Source organism: Scyliorhinus canicula, chromosome 11, assembly GCF_902713615.1.
Source record: "Scyliorhinus canicula chromosome 11, sScyCan1.1, whole genome shotgun sequence".
Classification (NCBI taxonomy): Eukaryota; Metazoa; Chordata; class Chondrichthyes; order Carcharhiniformes; family Scyliorhinidae; genus Scyliorhinus; species Scyliorhinus canicula.
In genome coordinates, this window is record NC_052156.1 from 101,846,311 (window position 1) to 101,868,088 (window position 21,778).

The 21,778-nt window shown below is 48.9% G+C and overlaps 1 protein-coding gene across 2 annotated transcripts in view; it reads left to right on the forward strand.

Moving 5' to 3' along the window:
• The first annotated feature begins 4,640 nt into the window (after positions 1–4,640).
• The window catches only part of LOC119973227 (histidine ammonia-lyase-like), an 88,950-nt gene continuing 71,812 nt past the window's right edge, over positions 4,641–21,778 (forward strand). Inside the window, exons 1-5 of one of the 2 annotated variants that reach the window (XM_038810904.1) lie at positions 4,641–4,886; positions 13,747–13,801; positions 20,294–20,303; positions 20,513–20,587; positions 21,031–21,103. In XM_038810904.1, coding sequence (XP_038666832.1) covers positions 13,791–13,801; positions 20,294–20,303; positions 20,513–20,587; positions 21,031–21,103 — 169 coding nt within the window. In that variant the 5' untranslated portion in view covers positions 4,641–4,886; positions 13,747–13,790. The remainder of the gene's footprint in view (positions 4,887–13,746; positions 13,802–20,293; positions 20,304–20,512; positions 20,588–21,030; positions 21,104–21,778) is intronic. The other variant, XM_038810905.1, reaches the window with a different exon arrangement.

A 21,778-nucleotide genomic window follows, 5' to 3' on the forward strand; every position in this document is an offset into this window, starting at 1 on the left:
AGGAAGACCAAAGCCTACTGTCTTCAATTTTCTCTGCTCCCTACCAACTCTGTGGACTGCACATGTGGCAGCTTTGGAAAGGGTGCAGAGGAGGTTTACCAGGATGTTGCCTGGTCTGGAGAGTGTGAGCTATGTGAAGAGGCTGAATAGACTCTGACTATTTTCATTAGAAAGACAGAGGTTGAAGGATGACCCGATAGAGGTCTACGAGACGTGGGCAGCACGGTAGCAGTGGGCAGCACGGTAGCATGGTGGTTAGCATAAATGCTTCACAGCTCCAGGGTCCCAGGTTCGGTTCCCGGCTGGGTCACTGTCTGTGCGGAGTCTGCACGTCCTCCCCGTGTGTGCGTGGGTTTCCTCCGGGTGCTCCGGTTTCCTCCTACAGTCCAAAGATGCGTGGGTTAGGTAGATTGGCCATGCTAAATTGCCCGTAGTGTCCTAAAAAGTAAGGTTAAGGTGCGGGGGGGGTTGTTGGGTTACGGGTATAGGGTGGATACGTGGGTTTGAGTAGGGTGATCATTGCTCGGCACAACATCGAGGGCCGAAGGGCCTGTTCTGTGCTGTACTATTCTATGTTCTATTGAGGGGCATGGGTAGAGTGGATGGGCAGGCACTCTTTCCCAGGGCGGAGGGGTCAGTCACCAGGGGGCATAGCTTTAAGGTCCGTGGGGCAAAGTTTAGAGGAGATGTGCAAGTCAGGTTTTTTATGCAGAGGGTGGTGATTGCCTGGAACGCATTGCCAGGGGAGGTTGTGGAAGCAGATACATTAAAGGCATCTTGACAAATACATGGATAGGATGGGTATAGAGGGATACTGCACAAGGAAGTGCTGAGGGTTTTGGCAAAGGTTTGTATCATGACTGGTACAGGCTTAGAAGGCCAAAGGGCATATTCCTGTGCTGTATTATTCTTTGTATAACCTTGGTGTTGTATTTGACTCTGACACTACATGTACACCCTCACAGAAAATGTTGCCCAACCAATGGTTGACTGAGAAAGCTGAGAAGCTGCAACCCTTGCTGACTAGCATGACGCCCGGGGCGTCTTTAGTGCCACCAGGACAATTCATGGACCCAATACCCCACGCCTCAAACTTAACCCTCTTGAGAGAGAGAAAACATCATCCGTCGATGCAGATAACACTTCAAAGAACACCTAAACCGTGATATAAGCACAGATGAGGATGGGTTTGAGGATATCCCCCCTCCTCCCAATCGAAGATCTTGGACTCCCACGAAGCGTGGACAAAGTTGAAGCCGCCGTTACACACATGAAGAATGGAAAAGCCGCAGGAGTGGACAGGATCCCAGCGGAGATTATAAAACTTGGAGAGTTTTAAACTTGGAGAAGAGATCACCTGTCATCGACATCAGCTGTGGCTGAAAATCTGGGACAGAAGAAATTATTGATGACCTCAATGATGTCGCCATTGCTACCATCTTCACGGAGATGAAGCGGACTGTGGGAACTAGCGGGAAATCGCTCTACTCTCCATTGCCGGGAAGATCATCGCCGAATCCTCTTCAGTTGCTTTCTCCCAGTCTCTGAAGAAATCCTTCCGGAAAGCCAGTGTGGCTTCTAGCCAAACAGTGGACATATTTTCACTGCTCGGCAACTTCAAGAGAAATGCCAGGATCTGACTATTGACTCAGTCAATTGGAGAAGTGCTATGGAATGCCCCAATCAAAGGCCAGCTAGCCAGAGAAATTTAACATCCTCCTTCTCTACAGCAAGATACCGGCAACAGTCTTCATCGGCGGAAATCAGACCAAAATCTTTGCGTCAAGACTGCAGTCAGGCAGTCATCACCCCCACCCTTTCCTCGATCATCATTGCCACCGTTCTTCACCTTGTTGAGTGAAAACTTCTCAGTGAGCGGACATTGTCTCAACAGTTTGAAATCCAAGAAGAAAGCGACACTGACATCACTCGTGGAGCTTCAGTATGTGGATGACATCACCATCTCTTGTGTTATAATGCCCTCTGAAATGTTTTGGGAGATTTCAATTGGTTAAAGAGCTGTGTTTTTCTTTTGAATTTAAAGGTGTTGTCTCCATAATCCACACCCGTTTCCCTTTTGCTCCCTGGATCCACATCTAATTCTGGAGCATACCATACTGTTTGGATATGGAACCAAACCCCAACCGGACAAGAATTCCAAACTATTTTTCTATTTGTAAAACGGAGGAAAGGATACTTCACCCCAGGAGTGATGTCTCTGACCGATAGAGTCATGAATACAGACCAGTCCACGCAAACCCGCCTCCCATCCATTGACTGTCTACACCACCCGCTGCCTTGGGTAAGTGGGCAGCATAATTGAAGACCCCTCCCATCCGTGTTATTCTCTCTTCCATCGGGCAGGAGATACAAAAGTCTGTGAACATGCACTAACAGGTTCAAAAACAGTTTCTTCCCCGCTGTTACCAGTCTTCTGAATGATGACTCTTTTGGACTGAAGTGATCTCTCCATGCATCTTTTACTGAGTACACTCCATATGCTTCGCCCGATGTCTATGCATTTACATTGTGTATCTATCGTTTGTCAAAGCGGTTACGATCTGTAAGTTTGGGAATGACACAAAGATTGGCTGGGTGGTTGACAGCGAGGTGGAGTGACTTGGGCTGCAGGAAGTTATAGACGGGATGAGCAAACGGGCGGGCAAGCGGCAGGTGGAATTTAACCCTGAAAAGTGTGAGGTGATGCACTTTGGAAGGAGTTATGTGCCAAGGAAGTATTTGATGAATGGCCTGACACTCGGACGTTCCGAGGAACTTTGGCGTGTTTGTCCATAGATCTCTGAAGGCAGAAGGGCAGGTTAATAGGGTGGTGAAAAAAGCATATGGGACATTTGTCGTTATCAATCGAAGCATAGATTACAAAAGCATGGAGGTCATTTTGGAGTTGTACAGAACTTTGGTGAGGCCACAGCTGGAGTACTGCAATTCTGGTCACTGCATTATAGGAAGGATGTGATTGCACTGGAGGGGGTGCAGAGGTGATTCGCCAGAATATTGCTTGGGTGGAAGTTATGAATAGAGGTTGAGTAGACTTGGGTTGTTTTTGCTGGTGCAGAAAAGACTGGGGCGACCTGACCACGGTCTGCAAGATTATGAGGACATGGACTGGGTGGATAGGGAACAGCTGTTCCCCTTAGTTGAAGGGTCAGTTACGAGGGGACATAAGTTCAAGGTGAGGGACCGGTTTGGGGGGGATTTGAGGAAAAATCTTTTACCCAGAGTGTGGTCTGGAATGCACTGCCTGGAAGGGTGGTAGAGGCGGGTTGCCTCGCATCCTTTAAAAAGTACCCGGATGAGCACTTGGCATGTCATAACATTTTTGGACCAAATGCTGGAAAATGAGATATGGTAAGTAGGTGTTTCTCATGCGTCGGGTACAGACTTGATGGGCCGAAGGGTCTCTTCTGTGCTGTGTTTGTCTGTGATCTGGCTCCTCCCATTAATTAAATCATCTGTATCCCACTACTGGGGGCAACACGTTAGCATAGTGGTTAGCACATTTGCTTCACAGCTCCAGGGTCCCGGGTTCGATTCCTGGCTTGGGTCAGTGTGCACATTCTCCCTGTGTCTGCGTGGGTTTCCTCCCACAGTCCCAAAGATGTGGGGGTTAGGTGGATTGGCTATGCTAAATTGCCCTTTGTGTCCAAAAAGGTTAATTGGGGTTACTGGGTTAAGGGGATGGGGTGGAGGAGGTATGTGCTTGATTGAGGTGCTCTTTCCAAGGGCCGGTACAGACTCAATCGGCCGAATGGCCTCCTTCTGCATTGTAAATTCTATGAAGATGCCATATGACCTGCTTAGCTAGGACTAAATACAATCCTTCCTAAATTATCCTCTCTAGGGAATCTCCAGCAATCATAATATCTCATTAGCCCTTTATCTGTAACCAAGTGGTTGGAATGAATCATGATCTCACCATTTACGATCCCTTAATTACAGCTTTAGCAGGCACAGTCTGAATTCCTTAATCTAGGTTCTTTATTATTGCAACAAATATATACCTTAACCCAGGCATTTAATGACAGTACTGCCACAAATATAATACATATCAATTTCTACTTTAATCATAATACTCGATATTAAACTGGTTCTTGTGAGGTTTTACATTTCTCCCTCATGCACCCTTGCTCCAATGAGAGAATGACTTGCTCCAGCCTTCCTGAGAAGTCCTGTGGTAATGAGATAACTTGAAAAATATTTTGCGTGTTCCAACAGCTGGTTTGGTAGCATTCAAGAAGATCTCCACCTATACAGCTCTCTAATGACTCCAGGATATTCAATATACAGCTTGTTGAGATTTGTTGACTATTATCTAAGTTGTATTGCTACTTGAGGTGGCAATCCTAAACCATGTATATTTTTCAGGATGGGTGTTTTTAGATTGTGGTCTCACCACAGCCATCAGTCTGCATAAATGGCATTATTTACCATTGACTGTTGAGGTTTGCTAACTTTGCTCTCTGGCCAATATTCGATCACCACTGGGAGCATGGATTTTTGCAAAGATATCATAGTTTGCATAGTGGAAAGGCCTTTGAAGCCGATTGTGTAATCAAACATTATGCCCTTTAATGTTACTAGAATTAGCTTGTGTAAGCATTATTCGTGGCTAGTTATGCTGACGGCTGCAAGAGGCTTAGGCTCCCACTCTGCTCTGTCTTAACGGCTTGTGAGAGATCTGGGAGATATCTGACCCTGACCATATCTTTAGTTTTCTTCAACACAAACCAATCTTCCCCTTTGCTGCACTCTTGCATTCGACAGCCATCGCAGGACCCAAGGTTCTCCTTCTTCCTCTTCAAACGCCTCAGGAACAGTGCTGAAGTGCCCAAACTCTGCAGGTCAGGTGGCATTTAACGTTTCAGGTCAGTGACCTTCATCTGAACTGGTATAAAATTAGCGCTGTGATGTGCGGAGGCAGGGAAATGGGGAGGAACAAAAGGGAAAGTGCAATAAAGTGGAAGGCAGAGATGAAATGACAATAAGAATGATGGTGCAAGGCAATAGTAGGTAAAAGTGGAGAGGGCTCTTGAGGAGGTGGGACTGGCAAAAGCAGCATCATCACCAGCAAAGAAAATAATCCGTGGAAACAGAAGTTGTTGAATTTTTTTGTTGGGGAAGTCTGTAAAATCCCCAGTCGAAAGATGAGGTGCTTGTGTTGAGTTTCATTGGATGCTGCAGGAGGTCACAGTGAGAGGGAGTGGGTTACAGAATAAAAATGATTGGCAACAGAAATCTCAGGGTCAGTGTGGAGGGGTGTTGGGGTAACTGAGGAGTAGGCCAAGGAATCGTGGAGGGAATTATTCCTTCGGAATGCTGAACTGGGAGAGGATGATGAGTTGGTGGTGGCATGGCACTGGAGGTAGAGGGAATGGCGGAGGATGTTCTGTTAAATATGGAGATTGGTGAGATGGAAGAGGACAAGGGGAACCCAATTATGGTTCGTGGGGTTAGGGGAAGGGGAGAGAGCAGGCAACAGAATGGACCCTGTCGACCATAATGGGTGAGGAAACAGGAAGATGTGCCAGAAACAATGGTGAGGAAGGTTGCATGATCAGAATAGCTGATAATTCAGAAACAAAATGGAGGAAAATAGAATAGAATTCTTCCTGGAAGCAGGGTGCAAGGAAGTGTAGCTGCGGACATTGGTGGACTTTTAATGAATATTAATTGACATTCTATCCCAGAAAAGGAGTCAAGGAAGGGAAAAAGTCGTGATGGACCAGGTGAAGGTGAGAGAAAAATGGAAATTGGAAATAAAGTTGATGGAATTTTCAAATTTCAGAAGAGGAAATGGCACCACAATGATGAATGTACCAGAAAGAGGTGTGGAGGGGGAGGTGGTGTCACCACCAGGGCTGGAACAAGCAATATTTTGTGTCCCACAGAAAGTTAGGCATAACTAGGACCTGATGCCCATTGCAAGGAAGAGGTGAGTGTTGTTGAGTAGTTCAATGCAAGAATAAGGTCAGTCAGGTGGAGGAGTGCGGTGGATGGAGACAGGTTGGGCCTCTCTGCAATGAAGAAATGTTGAATACTTGGCATGTGTGTGTGTGGGGGGTTGGGGGGGGGGGGGTGCACAGAAGAGGTGAATTGGACACCTTGGTGAAGACATGGTTAGGGTCAGGAAGTTGGAGACTCTTATTAAAGTGATCATAGGAAGCAGGTGTTTGGTATAAAAAGGCCAGATAAGGGGAGAAATGAGACAGGAACAGGCTGAAATAATTGTTCTAACTGGGCAGTCCTCTTTGTGGGTGTTAGGAAGGTGGTAGAAGGGGGACATTCAGGGTTGGCAGGACTCTATGGTTGGAACCTGATATTAAAAAAAAACACAAATCCCCAACCACCCCGGTACCAACACCTCACCACCTCTCACCTTCCCAATTTTTATCCCCTCCCCCACCCAACCCTCAATCCAACTTGAACTTGATGAATGGTTTCCACCTCCGGGTGAACCACTTCTTCAGCCCCCGCAAAGTGAACTTGACCTTCTCCAGCCACAGGAATCCTACCAGGTCACTCACCCATACTCCAACTTCCCTTTGGCAGCTCCGAGTCCAACCAGCACAACAAAATCCGTCTCTGGGCTACCAGGGAGGCAAAGGCCAACACCTCTGCCTTGCTCCCCATCTGGACTCCGACACCCCGATGCACCCAGAATCTTGGATGTAACATCTGAAAACTCCTGCCGAACTCCCTCCGTCTTGAAAAGGCCCAAAACACATGGATGTGATTTGTGTCCACCCCCCCTTACATCGCCCACACCTAACCCCTACCCCCGCAATGACCCAGCTCATCCTCGCCCCAGTCTTGTGAACCCTATGCACCACCTTAAACTAGATGCGGTTCTAGCTCACATGACGAGGATGCGTTCACTCTCCACAAGGCCTCTACCCATGTCACGGCCTGCACCTCCACTCTTGGCTCCACCTCCAATTTGCACTTAATCCCTGGGGTGCCCTCCCTCCAAATCAATTCCTTGTAAATATCCAACACCCCTACCCTATATCTTCCTTGGACAACAACTTATCCTGCAACAGCAGAGGCAGCAGCCCCGGGAAGGGCTGCACCTTTCTCTTTATGAAATCTCTCTCCTGCAGGTGCCTAAAACCGTTCCCTCCACCTCCCGTTTCCTCACCATCGCAATATTCGCTGTCCAATAATAATTTGTCAATGCCAGCCCCCCTCTTTCCCCCAACCTTTCCCCCTTTCCCACCTCCCCCGTGGGATCTTCCCCACCCACACAAACCCCCAAATTATCCCATCCTGAAAATGGACTTGGGAACAAAGATAGGGTCTGGACAAAGAACAAGAACCTGGGCAACTTTCACCTTCTGCCCTGTGCCCAGCCAGTGACAGCGGCAAAACATCCCACCTCATGAATTCCGCCACCTTTCCCTCTGTCAGTTGTGCCAAGTTCAATTTGTGTAGCTGGGTCCAGTTCCACGCCACCTGGATTCCTAAATAGCGAAAACTTGCCCCCACCACCCGGAATGGCAACTCCGCTAATCTCTTTTGCCCTCTAGCATTGATCGAGAACACCTCACTCTTCCCCATGTTCAATTTGTACCCCAAGAACTTGCCAATATCTCCATGACATTTCGAATGCAGCCCATATCATCTGAGAAATATAACAAATCGTCTGCATATAGCGAGACTATGCTCAGCAACCCCTCCCCACTCAATTCCTTTCCAACCCTTCGACGTCCTAAGTGCTATTGCCAATGGCTCTATCGCCAAGGCGAAAAGCAACGGAGAGTGTGGACATTGCTGCCTTGTCCCCTGTTGTAGCCCAAAGTACCCCAAACTCGTCCTGTTCGTCCGAACACTCGCCACCGGCGCCCTGTACAGCAGCCAAACCCAATCCACAAACCCATGCCCAAACCCGAACCGTCCCATGACCTCCAACAAATACGCCAACTCCACCTGATCAAAGGCCTCTGCATCCATTAACACTGCTAATTCTACCTCCTGCCCCTCTGAGGGTATCATAATAACATTAAGCAGCCTGCGCACATTTGCCGACAACTGCCCCCCCTTCACAAACCCCGTCTGGTCCTCCCCTATCACCCCCAGCACACAGTCCTAAATTCGCAATGCCAGCGCCTTTGCCTATAGCTTTGCATCAACGTTCAGCAATGATATCAGGCTGTCCGACTCGTACTGCTCCAAGTCAATCTTTCTTTAAGATCAGGGAGATGGATGCCTGCAACAATGTGGAGGGAAGGCTCCCCCCTATCCCTTGCCTCGTTGTACATTCTCACCAACCACGGGCCCAGCTCTGCACCAAGCCTCTTATAAAATGCAAGAGGAACTCGTCTAACCCTGGATCTTTGCTGTCCATCACCTCCCTTAACCCAGCCGCTGCACCCTCTCCCCCTCCAGCTTAGGGAACCCCAACCCATCCAAGAACCGTCTAATCTCCTCCCCAGGCAGAGGCTTTGACTCAGACTCCTATAAAAGGACACAAATACCCCATTCAACCCCCCCCCCCTGGATCCATCACCACCTTAGCCCCCACCACCCTCCCCCCCCAAATCTCCCTCGCTGCTGCCTGCTTCCTCAACTGATGGGCTAGCATTCTGCTTGCCTTTTCCCTGTACTTATACACTGGCCCTCTGCATGCCATCCTAAACTCCATCTGGTGCCTCTGCCTCTCCTTCAACAGCCCCTCCTCCGATATCTGAGTGCCTCCGATCCACCCTCTGAATCTCCTCTACCAGCCTCACCCTCTCCTCTCAGTCCATCCTCTCACTATGCGCCCAGATCAAAATAAATTCCCCTCTAACTACCGCCTTAAGTGCCTCCCACAGCATAGCAGCCGTGACTTCCCCCGTGTCATTCAACTCCACATAATGCTGAATGGCAGTACTCACCCGTTCATCCACCAATAACCCCACATCTATCTATATGGGGTGGTCATGGCTCGGCACAACATTGGGGGCCGGGGGGCCTGTTCTGTGCTGTACTGTTCTATCCCCCATTGGGCCACCCCCTGGTTTGACCCTGAGCACGGCGGACCATTCCGCCAATCTCCGGAAGAACAAAGCTCAATTGGATGTGGAGATGGTGATCCATCAACATCTCGGCGAGCACGATACCCATTGTGGCATGCAGTGTTATCCAGTCGCAGAATAAGAACCTTACAAAGCTGATCTCCCAGGATCCCAATGTTTGTTTATTCGTGCCAAGCTTAAAAGTTTGCACTGCCTGCTTGGCCAACCCATTCGAAGCTGGGTGGTATGGGGTGGTCATCACGTGACTGATCCCGTTGGCAGACATGAAAGCCGTACGTTCCGTACTCAAATGCTGCACCATTGTCCGATACGAGCACCTCGGGACTGCCATGCGTCCTGAAAGTGTGCTGGGGTTTCTCTATTGTGGTCCGGGCAGTCGTTGCATGTATCTTAAGGGCCTCCAGCCACTTTGAGTGGACATTGATGAGGACGAGGAACATCGCCCCTTGAAAAGGTCCCGCAAAGTCTATGTGGAGGCGGGACCACGGACAACCTGGCCAATCCCATGGGTGGAGTGGGGCTGCAGGAGGCAACATCTGATGTGCCTGTCACTAGATGCGGCGCTGGATCACCCGCTCAATGGTGCCGGGGCACCAGACGTAGCTTTGAGCTAACGTTTTCATCTTGGACACGGCTGGGTGTCCATTGTGGAGGTCCATCAGTCGTGGGCCGCTTCCATGTTTGAGGATCGCCACGCAGGTCACCCAAAGAAGCGTGGCATCCTCTAAGCTAAGCTACTGCATCTTTGTGGCGAAGGCCTTTAGATCCTGCGGTTCAGTTCTGTGCTGAGCCCCACACTGCACCATGTGACAGACGGGATATCTGAGGGTCAGTCTGGGTTCACACCCAGACGCTGGATGCTGTAACCGGTCGCGAGTCCATGAAACGGAGGGCGGCAATGGCTTCGCCAGCCGTTGCTGATGTAGGTGCCTGGTCAGCAGAGGCAAACGACTTAACGCCTCGGCGTGGGGAATCATGGTCCCAGAGCAGTTCTCCAACACATTGTCATACGCTGCGAGCAGCAATGTCCATCGCTGGATAAGGCTGAAGCAATGGGGGAAAAATTGTCCGATCCTCCTTGAAGTTCCCTAGGAGGGGTTTGTGAGAACAGTGAATCGATGCCCGTAGACATATCGATGGAATTTCTTGACCCTGAATACGACAGCCAAACCTTCTCAATCTGGGTATACCGCTTCTCTGCATCAGCCAACGTTCTTGAGGAAATGGCGATGGGACGTTCAGATCCGTCATCCATTTCATGGGCCAGCATGGCCCCGACACCGTACAGAGAAGCATCGCAGGTCAATAAGATTGGCCAGGATGGGTTGAAGTGGGTTAGAAGTCTTGATGAGAGTTGTTGCTTCACCTCCGTGAAAGCCGCTTGCTGCTCTCGGCCCCACTCCCAGTGTTGCTCCCTCCTCAACACAGTAAGAAGTCTTACCACACCAGGTTAAAGTCCAACAAGTTTGTTTTAAACACTAGCTTTCGGAGCACTGCTCCTTCCTCAGGTGAATGAAGAGGTATGTTCATTCAAAGATGCCAGACAATGCTTAGAATGCGAGCATTTGCAGGTAATTAAGTCTTTACAGATCCAGAGATAGGGGGTGATCCCAGGTTAAAGAAGTGTGAATTGTCTCAAGCCAGGACAGTTGGTAGGATTTTGCAAGCCCAGGCCAGATGGTGGGGGGTGAATGTAATGCAACATGAATCCCAGGTCCCTGTTGAGGCCGTATTCATGTGTGCGGAACTTGGCTATAGGTTTCTGCTCGGCGATTCTGCATTGGCGCGTGTCCTGAAGGCCGCCTTGGAGAACGCTTACTCGGCGATCAGAGGCTGAATGCCCTTGACTGCTGAAGTGTTCCCTGACTGGAAGGGAACATTCCTGCCTGGTGATTGTCGCGCGATGTCCGTTCATTCGTTGTCGCAGCGTCTGCATGGTCTCGCCAATGTACCACGCTTCGGGACATCCTTTCCTGCAGTGTATCAGATAGACAACGTTGGCCGAGTCGCACGAGTATGTACTTCATACCTGCTGGGTGGTGTTCTCACGTGTAATGGTGGTACCCATGTCTATGATCTGGCACGTCTTGCAGAAATTGCCATGGCAGGGTTGTGTGGTATCGTGATCGCTGTTCTGAAGACTGGGTAGTTTGCTGCAAACAATGGTTTGTTTGAGGTTGCGCAGTTGTTTGAAGGCAAGTAGTGGGGTTGTGGGGATGACCTTGGCAAGATGTTCATCTTCATCGATGACGTGTTGAAGGCTGCGAAGAAGATGTTGTAGTTTCTCCGCTCCGGGAAAGTACTGGACGACAAAGGATACTCTGTCGGTTGTGTCCCGTATTTGTCTTCTGAGGAGGTCGGTGCGGTTTTTTGCTGTGGCGCGTTGGAACTGTCGATCGATGAGTTGAGCGCCATATCCCGTTCGTATGAGGGCGTCTTTCAGTGCCTGTAGATGTCTATTACACTCCTGCTCGTCTGAGCAGATTTCCTTCGCTTCTGCAGCCTGCGAGTCGAGTTCTAGTCGATCAGGTTTGAGGGCTGATTCCATAGTGGTTTTCTTAAGTCTATTAAATTGATGTGACCATCAATTCACTCGAGACACGATAGGAAGTAAACTGTGGCTTTAATAGACTTACAACTGAACCTGCCTGCGACCAGAAGAACCGAGGGCAGACTCACAAGGCTGCAGCACTTAATACTTCTGATAGTGGGAGGGGCCATGGTCGGAGCCAATTAGTGGAGCCCTGTACAAGCTCCTCATCTCCCCCTGTGGGCAGAGCTGCGAAACGGCTCACAGGCCGAGCCCACAAGGACGCAATGCTATACAGTGTGAATTAAGCAATGTACATCCACCACAATAAGTGTTTGTGATTGTGTCCCAGACTAACCACTGAGAGTTCCTGGATCCTGTGTTTGGTGCTTTCTCTGGAAATAGTTACTGCCACTATGCGTGGCAGGTCCAGGTGGGCCTCAGCCAGTAAATTCTGTTGCATGGTCGCATCGTGGAGTCCACACACCAAACGATCCCCGTGTGTCTCATTCAGTGTCACTCCAAATTCGCAAGTCTCGGCCTGTTTTCGGAGGCGGGCCAGGAAGTCAATCACTGACTCAGCTTAAACTTGAGCAGCCATGTGGAACCAGAAATGACGTACGATGTGAGGTGTTTCAGATCTTCCCCACCAAGGTCACCAGGGCGGAGAACGACCGGGAATCTGGGGCATCTGGGTGAGTCAAGCTCTTTATCACACTGTAGGTGGGCCCTCCGCAAGCCCTCAGTAATATCATTCATTTGAAAAAGTAGTCCATGCGTTCAGCACACTGCCCCCGATTGCCTGGACCTGCATTAAAAGGTTCCTGCATTAAAAGGTTCCAGCATTTCAGTGGTTAGTAGTGGGCCTGCCGAAGCCTAGACTCGGTGGGCCTGGCACGAAACAACCGGTGTCGACTGCAGCTCCACTGAATCCTCGCTGCTAGTGTTGAATCCGCAGTAAGTAGAACACATAGACGGAAGTAGAAAATACAGAACAAGGTTTATTTCGATACACTTACAAGGTTCCTCCACTCCCCTAAAGGTCTCCTTCCCCGACCTGCAGCTAAGCCGGGGTTTTTAGATAACTGGCGCTCTCCTGGTAAAGGGAAAACCCGCCCCCTTAAAGGGGAAGGCCTGACTGTCTTAAAGGGAAAGTTCATATTCCGTGAAGGTCACGGGTAATCGTATAGTCCTGATCACAGGACCTCCATTGCGGTTATAACACAGGCACAGAGTGATGCTGGCTAGGTCTTGACTACCCAGCTCCGAGATACATCCTGCCCGGGCCCAGGGCCCTGTGCTTTCTCTCTATTGGTCGGGGTTCGAGCTGGTCACGTGTACTGCAAAGCCCGGCCCCTTAAAGAGGCCATACTCCCATGCATAGCTATTAACCCATTACTACAGAGTACAATCCTTCAGCACTCCCACAGCCCAACATTAGAGCCCCTCACTGGGTAACCTCTGACCAGAAGCACCCCTAAAACCTCTGCCTGTTTAATTGTAAGCTGTAACCTTATCAATGATGCAACCAAAATATAATAATTTAGGTGTTAACCAAATTTGGAATAGCTTAAAAGTAAACTAGTTCCAGACTGATTTTTTCCAACAGTTGGTGGCAGTTTACGTGGAAATGAATATTTGATGTGAATGAAGAAAGATTTTGTGTTTATGACACTGGTAATTTTAAATGAACTACATTCTGATTGAAGAAGCGGTATGTTTAACAATCCTTTCCAGGAACTCCCTGACTATCTTTTCAGAAGTGTTTAGTTTCACTGTATGTGAGGGTGAGGGGGGGGGGGGGGGGGGGGGTGGATTGGCTGAACCTTCTCTGTAAAGACCCTTCCTTTAATATTCATTAGTTGGGCCAAGAAGCCCTGAGGAATTGGTGATCTGGGCTCTGTAGGTTCTCAGTGAGACGTTGTCAGGGACTGGATCCTGAAGATCCCATTAGGGATGTCCTGGAAAACCATGCTTTTACCAGATGGGTAAGGGTCTGGTTGCCTGGCGTAATTAAATTTTCCTTAAGTCTCCAGCTCAGAATAAAGAGCAGTTTGGTCATTTGCAAATTCCGTTCACTTGCTGAGATCCAAGCAGCATGAAAGTGACTGCGGTTCCTCCCTCAATCGAACTGTTTTAGCATCATTAATTGTGGTGTTCTGATCTTCTTTGTCACAGTAATCCATGGGGAAAGAGTGAAATTCCAGCTGCTGAAATCTGACATGGCCTCTCTGTATCCTTTCTAACTGAGTTTATCTCGAACAGTCAGGGAACTCCTCCAGATCCTTCACGGCTATGTTCGTCTGGCTTTTCTTTGCTCTTGTGGTGGTGTAGTGGTATTGTCACTGGACTACTAAACCAGAGTAATGCTCTGGGGATCCAGGTTCAAATCCTGCCACTGCAGGTGGTGAAATTAGAATTTAATTTTTTTTAAAAATCTAATGACCATGGAATCATTGCCGATTGTCTTAAAAACCCATCTCATACACTCATGACCTTTAGGGAAGAAAATCTGCTGTCCTTGCCTGGTCTGGCCCACATGTGACTCTAAGCCCACATCAATGTGTGGTTGACTCTTAACTGCCCCTCAAAGGCAATTCAGGATGGGCAATAATGTTGGCACAACCCGCTGTGGTGATATGAATCACTGTAAATACACAAGGGGTTAATGTGAACACACTACACCTAGCTAGACACTAGAGGGAGCACCAGAGACATGATACACAGACAGTCAACCAATAGGTCAGTAAGATAGGACACGACCAATGGGCATTCAAGACACACACACAGGTGACACTACCACAGGGGGCATTACACCAACCCATATAAAATGACGCAGCACACATGATCTTCCTCTTTCCAGTGGAGACACTTAGTGAGTACACAGGGTTGATTGAAACACATCACACCCACCACGTGGATTGTAGCAGACTGGTTCGTCAGTCTGAGTAGCTAAAGCAAGATAAACAGGAGAGTCAATCCAAGTAGGAGAATCGTTAACAGTTTAATAAATGTGTTAAAGCTATCTCCAAGTCTGAACCTTCCTTTGTCAGAGTACACATCGAGGAAGCAGCTTATGCTACGTCAAGAGTATAACAAAACACCCGCGACGCCCATGCCCCATGGACGAATAAAAAAAGAAGCTGCGTTTCACACTGATTTATGTTTCTGTTAAGTGTGTTAAGGGGCTTTTCACAGTAACTTCATTGAAGCCGACTCGTGACAATAAGTGATTATCATTATATATCATTATCAGAAGGAGGCCATTTGGCCCATCGAGTCTGCACTGGCCCTGGAAAGAGCACCCTAACCAAGCCCATACCTTCACCCTATCCTTGTAGCCCCACCCAATCTTTTTTGGACACGAAGGGCAATTTATCATGGCCAATCCACCTAACCTGCACATCTTTGGACTGTGGGAGGAAACCGGAGCACCCGGAGGAAACCCACATAGACACGGGTAGGAAGTGCAAATTCTGCACAGACAGTGACCCAAGCAGGAAATCGAACCTGGGATCTTGGAGCTGTGCAAAAACTGTGCTAACCACTGAGTAAAAAAACTAATTCTCCTCATTCCAATACAGGTTTGTTTCCCAATCACATCCAATCTGTGGCATCTGTCAGTGGAAATGATTTTTCACTGTTTAAAAGTACAGCAGAGAAACAGGCCCTTCGCCCCCCCCCCCCCCCCCCCCCCCCCCCCCCTCCCAATGCCTGGCCGATCATTAAACTAAAACCGTCTACATTTCTAGGGTCCGTATCCCTCTATTCCCATCCTATTCATGTATGTGTCAAGACACCCTTTAAACGTCACTATCGTCCCTGCTTTCACCACCTCCTCTAGCAGCGGGTTCCAGGCACCCACTACCCTCTGTGTAAAAAAAACTTCCCTCACACGTCTCCTCTAAACTTTGTCCCTCGCACCTTAAACCTATGTCCCCTAGTAATTGACTCTTCCACCCTGAGAAAAAGCTTCTGACTATCCACTCTGTCCATGTTCTTCATAATTTTGTAGACCTCTATCAGGTCGCCCCTCAAACTCCGTCATTCAAGTGAGAACAAACCGAGTTTATCCTACCTCTCCTCATAGCTAATGCCCTCCATATCAGGTAATATCCTGGTATACCTCTTCTGTACCCTCTCCAAAGCCTCCACATCCTTCTGGTAGTGTGGCGACCAGAATTGAAAGCAATATTCCAAATGTTCTATAAAGCTGTATTCTGAACATTATCAAATCTCCTCTCGTTCTTCTCTGCTCCAACGAAGAAAACCCAGTGTGGTAGTCACCACTGATGTATTATTCTGTATATATGGGTTTCACGGTAAAGCCCCTGTACTACAGGTACGGGGGTAGATCCCTGCCTGCTGGCTCCGCCCAGTAGGTGGAGTATAAATGTGTGTGCTCTCTGTACAGCAGCCATTTCATCAGCTGCTGTAGGAGGCCATACCTCTCTGTGTAATAAATTGATGCACTATCAATTACGACATTAGCGGCTTCTGCCTCTACGTCCTCCCCAACCTCTGCGCCCTCTCCAACCTCTGCGCTGCCTTGCTACTCAGCCTGGACTTCCAGTGCAACCTCCAGAGCCTAACCTTGTAATTTGGCGAGCCCTTACCACCCCTTACCGTTTGCGGCTTCGCAACCCTTAAGGTCGACCCGCCTTCCCTTTTTGCAAACCTAACCCCGGATTGCAGCAGGAGCAGACGGTATAGCGCCCAGGACAGGACCTTCATCAGGTCTGAGGTCCAGCGGCTGCTTCGGGAAGGCATCATCGAGGCCAGCAACAGCCCCTGAAGAACCCAAGTGGTAGTGGTGAAAACTGGGGAGAAAAACAGGATGGTCGTTGACTACAGTCATATCATCAATGGGTACACGCAGCTCGACGCGTACCCCTCCCCCGCATATCTGATATGGTCAATCAGATTGCACGATACGGGGTCTTCTCGACAGTGGACCTGAAATCTGCCTACCACCAGCTCCCCATCCGTAAGGCGGACCGGCCGTACACTGCGTTCGAAGCAGACGACCACCTTTACCATTTCCTTAGGGTTCCCTTCGGCGTCACCAGCGGGGTCTCGGTCTTCCAACGGGAGATGGACCGAATGGTTGACCGATACGGATTGTGGGCCACTTTCCCGTACCTGGATAACGTCACCATCTGCGGCCACGACCAACAAGACCACGACGCTAACCTTTCCAAATTTCTCCACACCGCCACACTCCTCAACCGCACTTACAACAAGGAGAAGTGTGTGTTCAGCATGAACCGATTAGCCATCCTCGGCTATGTGGTCCAGAACGGAGTTCTGGGGCCTGACCCCAACCGCATGCGCCCTCTCATGGAACTCCCCCTCCCCCACGGCCCTCAAACGATGGCTGGGGTTCTTTTCGTATTACGCCCAGTGAGTCCCAAACTATGCAGACAAGGCCCGCCCACTCATTCAATCCACTGTTTTCCCACTGCCGGCCGAGGCTCACCAGCCCTTCAACCGTATCAAGGCCAACATCGCCACGGCCACGATGCACGCGGTCAACGAGACGCTCCCCTTCCAAGTCAAGAGTGATGCATCAGACGTCGCTCTGGCCGCCACCCTCAACCAGATAGGCAGGCCCGTGGCATTCTTTTTCTGCACCCTCCATGCCTCTGAAATTTGACACTCCTCCGTCGAAAAGGAGGCCCAAGCGATTGTTGAAGCTGTGCGACATTGGAGGCATTACCTGGCCGGCAGGAGATTCACTCTCCTCACTGACCAACGGTCTGTTGCCTTTATGTTTAATAACATACAGCGGGGCAAGATCAAAATTTTGAGGTGGAGGATCGAGCTCTCCACCTACAATTACGAGATTTTGTACTGCCACGGTAAGCTCAACGAGCCCCCCGATGCCCTATCCCGAGGTACATGTGCCAGCGCGCAAGTGGACCGACTCCGGACCCTGCACGACAACCTCTGTCACCCAGGAGTCACCCGTTTTTACCACTTCATTAAGGCCCGCAATCTGCCCTACTCCATCGAGGAAGTCAGGGCTGTCACCAGAGACTGCCAGGTCTGCACGGAGTGTAAACTGCACTTCTACCAGCCAGACCGTGCGCACCTGGTGAAGGGCTCCCGCCCCTTTGAACGCCTCAGCGTGGACTTCAAAGGGCCCCTACCCTCCACCGACCGCAACATGTACTTCCTCAGTGTGGTCGACGAATATTCCCGATTCCCCTTTGCCGTCCCATGCCCTGACATGTCGTCTGCCACCGTCATCACAGCCCTCAACACCATCTTTGCTCTGTTCGGTTTCCCCGCCTACATCCACAGCGACCGGGGATCCTCATTTATGAGCGATGAGCTGCGCCAGTTCCCGCTCAACAGGGGCATTGCCTCGAGCAGGACAACCAGCTGCAACCCCAGTGGCAACGGGCAGGTGGACTGGGAGAATGGGACGGTCTGGAGGGCCATCCAGCTGGCCCTGTGGTCCAGAAATCTCCTGGCCTCCCGCTGGCAGGAGGTCCTCCCCAAGGTGCTCCACTCCATTCAGTCGCTCCTGTGCACCGCGACTAACAAAACCCCCCATGAACGTCTCTTTGTCTTCTCCAGGAAGTCCACCTCCAGGGAATCGCTCCCAACGTGGCTGGCAGCTCCAGGACTCGTTCTCCTTTGTAGACGCGTGCGACTCCACAAGGCGGACCTGTTGGCTGAGAGGGTACAGCTACTCCACACCAACCCGCAGTACGCTTGCGTAGCGTACCCCAAAGGCCACCAAGACACAGTCTCCCTCAGGGACCTGGCACCAGCTGGTTCCCCACACACCCCCCCCCCCTCTGCCCCGGCGCCACCCTCCCTTCCCCCGGCGCACCCCACCGCAGCCCCCGATCCAGGACAATCCATCCTCCCCTTGGTCCCAGCCAGGAGTGAAGAGGATTCCGACACACTCCCGGAGTCACCGAAGACCAAGCTGTGCCTGAGACGCCACCAGCACTGCGGCGCTCTCGACGACAGATCAAGGCACTGGACCACCTGAATTTGTAATATTCCCTGTGATTTTTAAAAAGCAACTTGTCTGCATATAGTTCTCCACCACCCCCCTGCTGGACTCATTTTTAACAGGGGGTGAATGTGGTAGTCACCACTGATGTATTATACTGTATATATATATATATATATGGTTTTTACGGTAAGGCTCCTGTAAGACAGGTACGGGGGTAGATCCCTAACTGCTGGCTCCGCCCACTAGGTGGATTATAAATATGTGTGCTCCCCGTACAGCAGCCATTTCATCAGCTGCTGTAGGAGGCCACACATCTCTGTGTAATAAAGCCTCGATTACATTCTACTCTCATCTCGTCGTAATTGATAGTGCATCACCCAGCTCCTCCAGTCTCTCCACGTAACTGTCTAAACTGTCACCTTGCAACCATTCCGGTAAATCCCTGCATTTTTATCCGAAGTCTTGACATCCGTCCTAAAGTGTGATACCCAGAGTGGACATCAAACTCCAGGCAAGGTCTAACCAATATTTCATAAAGATTTAGCATAACCTTTTCTTTGCTTTTATATTTCTGTTCCTCTATTAATAAAGCAATGGGTTGGAAATGCTTCTTTTAACAGTCTTCTCAACATGTCCTGCACCGTTAAAGATATTTGTGAGAGTTTATAACATTGATTATTGTGGTCACTGAGGTGAAAGACAGTCCTGTGAATCCTCGATCAGGCTGAGCGCAGTTTGCTGTGCGTCATAATACCAAACACAGACAATGACCCTCTACCTCCAGCCCTTGATCCAATTCCCATAGCAGACTTTCGATAATCATTTAAATCTGATTAATATGTCATTGCAAAAAAGTACATCAAGTTGATGTCTGCATTGTTTCACACATTGCTCTTGTTTTAGCAACCTCACAACTGATTAGCTGTGCTGTAAAACTAGATGAAGAGTGAATGAAATAGGAGCACGAGTGAGCCATATGGCCCAACAAGCCTGCTCCACCGTTCATTTTGATCATGGCAGACCTTCTGTTTTCCTGATTGTCAGGATCCCCTGAGAGATCAAAAATCTGTCTGAACCGTCAATACATTTAACGATGGCACCTCAACAACCTGCTGAGGTAGAGAATTCCAAAGACACTCAACCCCAAGTTCAGAAGTGTCTCGTCCTCAACCCAAAAAGATGTGCAGGGTAGGTGAATTGGCCAAGCGAAATCATCGTTTAATTGGAAAACAAAATTTGGATACTCTAAATTTATATTAAAAAAAGGAATTGTCTCGCCCTCAATAGCTTTGTACGGGCCTAGTAGTGGAATGAGCAGGGGAGTTTATTTTAAAATATCATTGATAACTATACACTAGCATTAACAAATTACATTACCACCTCTCTCTAACTTCAAACCCCCCCCCCCTCAAGACATAAATGGGGTTCCTCTGGGTGTTCCGGTTTCCTCCCACAATCCAAAGATGTGCAGGTTAGGTGGATTGGCCGTGATAAATTGCCTTTGGTGTGCAAAAAGGTTAGTTGGGGTTACGGGGATAGGGTGGAGGCGTGGGCTTATGTAGGGTGCTCTTTCCAAGGGCCAGTGCAGAGTCGATGCGCCAACTGGCCTCCTTCTGCACTGTTGGAATTCTACGATTGTCAACAAACTTTGACACAGTGCTCTCGGTCTCTTTGTCTAACTCATGGATAGAGATTGTCAATAGTTAAGGCTACGATTTGATCATATACATTCTTAACAATTAAATACAGAAAACATCAGGTGAGTGAGGGCAGGTGTGGAATTCAAATTCTCCCTTTGAGTATGTGCCTGTTTGTGATTGAAGCGGTGATTTCTAATGAATGACTATTGATTTAGATTAAATGATTGTGAATGAATAATTCTGATGAGGACAAATCTGGAACAATAATGAATTTACAACAAATGTTTCCAATTCATTATCTGAGTGATGCTTTCACCCCCCTATACAGTACATTTACTTGGATGGAGACAGCTTAACAACAGAACAGCTTGTCCAGCTCGGTAATGGCACCTACAAAATCAAGGTGAGATGAGTGTCCACTTCCATTTCAAATGATGTAGGGCAGCACGGCAGCATAGTTGCTAACACAGTTGCTTCACAGCTCCAGAGTCCCAGGTTCGATTCCCGGCTTGGGTCACTGTCTGTGTGGAGTCTGCACATTCTCCCCATGTCTGCGTGGGTTTCCTCCGGGTGCTCCGGTTTCCTCCCACAGTCCAAAGATGTGGAGGTTAGGTGGATTTGACATGATAAATTGCCTTTAGTGTCCAAAAAGATTAGTTGGGGTTACTGCATTACCGGGATAGGGTGGGGGCGTGGGCTTAAGTGGGGTGCTCTTTCCAAGGGACGGTGTCAACTCAATGGGCCGAATGGCCTCATTCTGCACTGTAAATTCTATGAGTCAATGTGCAAAAAAATATGTAACTGTGTGACAACACACAAGTACCTGTCGTCTTTATCTTTTGTTAGCTTACACCAGAAGTTGAAACGAAGGTCAACAAATCGAGGGACCTGGTTGAAAAAATCATCGATGAAGGCCAAGGTCAGATATTATTTAATCTAAAAATCTCTATGCAATAGATGCAAAAGCTTCATTTGAGTTTTAATTTGCATTCTACAATCCAGTGTGTGTAGTGATCTGTACATCTATACATACATCTGCACATACACCAGGGACTACAGACAGATGTAATAGCCACAGCATCACTACAGGGCAGCATCAGAGACGGGTATAAAGGGTCCAGTCCACGGGAGGATCCGCCTCTTTCAGAAGCACCAGGCTAGTGAGCAGCAGCAGACAGAGACAGCTCAGCATAGGCAGTTTACCTCAGCTTCACTGGTCATACCTCTTGACTATTATATCTAGTTAAACTCTGGAATCAGAACAAACGCATTGAATAAAGTATTTGTGTTAACTGGAAGTCTACAATCTTTGTTCAGACTTAGAGAATAACATATGGTACCAGGAGTATTTTTTCAGAAAGCTAGCTAGACACCAGCAAGAGAAGAAAAACTTAAACCGGATATTCAACTGTGGAAGACTTTGCAGCAAATGGATCCTTGATTAACTGATTCAATGGAACTTGTTAGAACTCCATGGCAGCTGGGAACAACCGGTAATTTAAGTTATAAACTGGAAATTATTTGAACAGCTGTTCCAAATATTTATTACAGCTAATGATTTAAGCACTGCTTCTGACGCAACAAAAATAGCCCT